We start from the raw sequence: 2309 nt of genomic DNA, 5'->3' as shown, positions 1-2309 counted from the left end.
CTAAAATAAACAAATAAGCAGCGCAAAAGCAGTGTTTTCATTATTTGTAGCCACGTTAGCATGCTTTATGGACAATTTTATTTCCTTTGGTTATAGAATAATACTCGATTTTCTAGACACGGACTGTTTGGTAATATTGTTCTAGTAACGTTATTTGTATTTTTTGAAAATATGTGTAAGTAAAAAAGTGTATAGAAATACATATAATGTTGTTTAAAAACTAAAAACTAAAAATTTGTGTTTAAACACATGTACCAAACGGACCTTGCTTTTCTGAACATCTTCTTTTCAAATCCAACATACAACTTCTTCACTTATATAAATACCTAGTCTTTACGGTGTTTCACATCTCTCTCTCTCTCTCTCTCTCTCTCACATATTTTCTTTCTACTAAAAGAGAAGATAAATGGGTGCTCTTGATTACCTCTCCAACTTTTGCACTGTCACCAGCACAAGGAGCAAGCGCAAAGCACTGCAGGTACCCATTATTATTACCAGCAACTATTTAACCTTTACATACTTAAATATTCTTTAAAGTCTACTCTGCACTGCTTACATATATATTCTGTAATATGTATTTGATGCTTTCTCTCTTGCTATTTTATGTTATGGTTTATGTTTTCTTTCTCAGACGGTCGATATCAAAGTGAAAATGGACTGCGATGGATGTGAAAGAAGAGTTAAAAATGCTGTTACCAACATGAAAGGTTATATTGTAAAGCTAGCTGCGCGCGCGTGTTTTTTTTTTTTTTCCTTTTATTGAAGCTTTGTTTTGTCCCCTGTATTGCAATTCTGTGATATATCACTTATCAGACAAGCAACCGTGAAAGAAAGGTATATAGAAGCATTTATAAGAAGGGAAAAAAAAAAAAGTACACGCTTGAAACCCACAAATATCAAAAACCGAAACAAATGAATTTGTTGTGAGTTGAGAGCCTTCATAGAGAAGCCATCATCATCTATTAATAACTTTTATTTATTTATTTTTGAATTGAAGTATGCCTACATAGAAAATAAATTGCTGATTCCTAACATCACTTTGTTGGTTTTTGTTTTTAATGAAAAAAAAAAAGAAAAGAAAAAAAGATTGCCTTGATAATTTATTATTACATGGTTTCTTCCCATTTTAATTTAATTTTCCTTTCAAATGAAAGAGCTGACGTTTAAGGCCCCCCTTTGGTGGGAGAAAAAAATATATCTTGTTACTTGTGGTTGTGGTGTCCCAATAATCTCATTTTCAAAAAGATGAAAAATAAACTATACCAAACATGCACCTATATTTTTATTCTCAAATGCATGGTTTCCACCTAATTATCAGCTTATTAGCATCAAAATCTAAGAATATAAATAAGATTAAATAATGGTTTTGAATGAAAGGCAGCCAACCCAATAGGCCTACTTAGCTATTTTACAAATGTGCATTTTATATTTTGTTTTATAAGCTAAATCAATACTTCTTCCTCTCAAACTGCATATAGGTGTAAAATCTGTGGAGGTGAACCGAAAGCAACAAAGGGTAACAGTTAGTGGTTATGTTGAACCAAATAAGGTGTTGAAAAGAGTAAAAAGTACTGGCAAGAGAGCTGAATTTTGGCCTTATGTTCCTCAACATCTAGTATACTATCCTTATGCACCTGGAGCCTATGACAAAAGGGCACCCTCCGGCTACGTTCGAAATGTCGTGCAAGCTTTTCCGGCCTCAAATGCAACTGAAGACAACATTGTCTCACTATTCAGTGATGATAATGTTAATGCATGTTCTATCATGTAAGGAATACATTATGCAAGTTACTTAAAACGATGTGGTTCTTCTAGGCAAGAACCCTTTAGGTATTCTCAAGTGTGTGTTAGTGAGACTGTAACGAAATTATGAGTATGCATCTTGTGACCATATATGGTTATATTCTAAGTTATATCTAATGTTGCTTTTTAATAATATTAGATATAGATCAAGATCGAGCCTTATAACTCAGTTAATATTTTCTGGCATTGTTAATGGAAATATTTAAGATTCAAATTTCTCTAAATTGTAACGCTTGAATTATATATAAAGACTTGATATTTTGCCGAACCTCAACTAACCAGTATAGATTATGTGGTCTCTTACAAACTAGAAATACTAAATTATATTTTTTACAAGGTTAAATCATGAGGTTGAAGGTTGTGGAGTTCATGATCGGCAGTAGTGGGTATTTCAAGGGGGTGTAGCTTTGGTGGGTTTCGGTGAGTTGGTGGATTTTTTTTAATCATAAATTACATATATATTTTGAAATAATAGCTATTTTTAGTAAAAATTTCAAAAACGAAAA

General features: G+C 32.1%; 1 protein-coding gene across 2 annotated transcripts; it reads left to right on the top strand.

Moving 5' to 3' along the window:
- Nucleotides 1–406: 406 nt before the first annotated feature.
- On the top strand, nucleotides 407–1824 carry LOC115978359 (heavy metal-associated isoprenylated plant protein 21). 2 transcript variants are annotated; one of them, XM_031100381.1, is made up of 3 exons: nucleotides 407–478; nucleotides 632–707; nucleotides 1479–1824. In XM_031100381.1, exons 1-3 carry the CDS (start codon nucleotides 407–409, stop codon nucleotides 1769–1771), a joined length of 441 nt encoding a protein of 146 aa, XP_030956241.1. In that variant the 3' UTR covers nucleotides 1772–1824. The 2 variants fall into 2 exon arrangements, with proteins under 2 accessions (XP_030956241.1, XP_030956240.1); XM_031100380.1 differs by having other exon boundaries at nucleotides 632–737; nucleotides 1443–1771.
- The last annotated feature ends 485 nt before the right edge of the window (nucleotides 1825–2309 follow it).

This window comes from Quercus lobata, chromosome 2 (genome assembly GCF_001633185.2).
Source record: "Quercus lobata isolate SW786 chromosome 2, ValleyOak3.0 Primary Assembly, whole genome shotgun sequence".
In the NCBI taxonomy this organism is placed as follows: domain Eukaryota; kingdom Viridiplantae; phylum Streptophyta; class Magnoliopsida; order Fagales; family Fagaceae; genus Quercus; species Quercus lobata.
The sequence above is the reverse complement of the archived record's forward strand: the minus strand, read 5'-3'. Positions and strand labels throughout refer to the sequence as shown.

Excerpts from the sequence above, each read along its gene's own strand:
- LOC115978359 (XM_031100380.1), top strand. The coding sequence starts at position 407 with ATGGGTGCTCTTGATTACCTCTCCAACTTTTGCACTGTCACCAGCACA. Across the intron at positions 479-631 it reads GCAAGCGCAAAGCACTGCAG|ACGGTCGATATCAAAGTGAA; the intron begins GTACCCATTATT and ends TTTCTTTCTCAG. Across the intron at positions 738-1,442 it reads AAAGCTAGCTGCGCGCGCGT|CTAAATCAATACTTCTTCCT; the intron begins GTTTTTTTTTTT and ends TTGTTTTATAAG.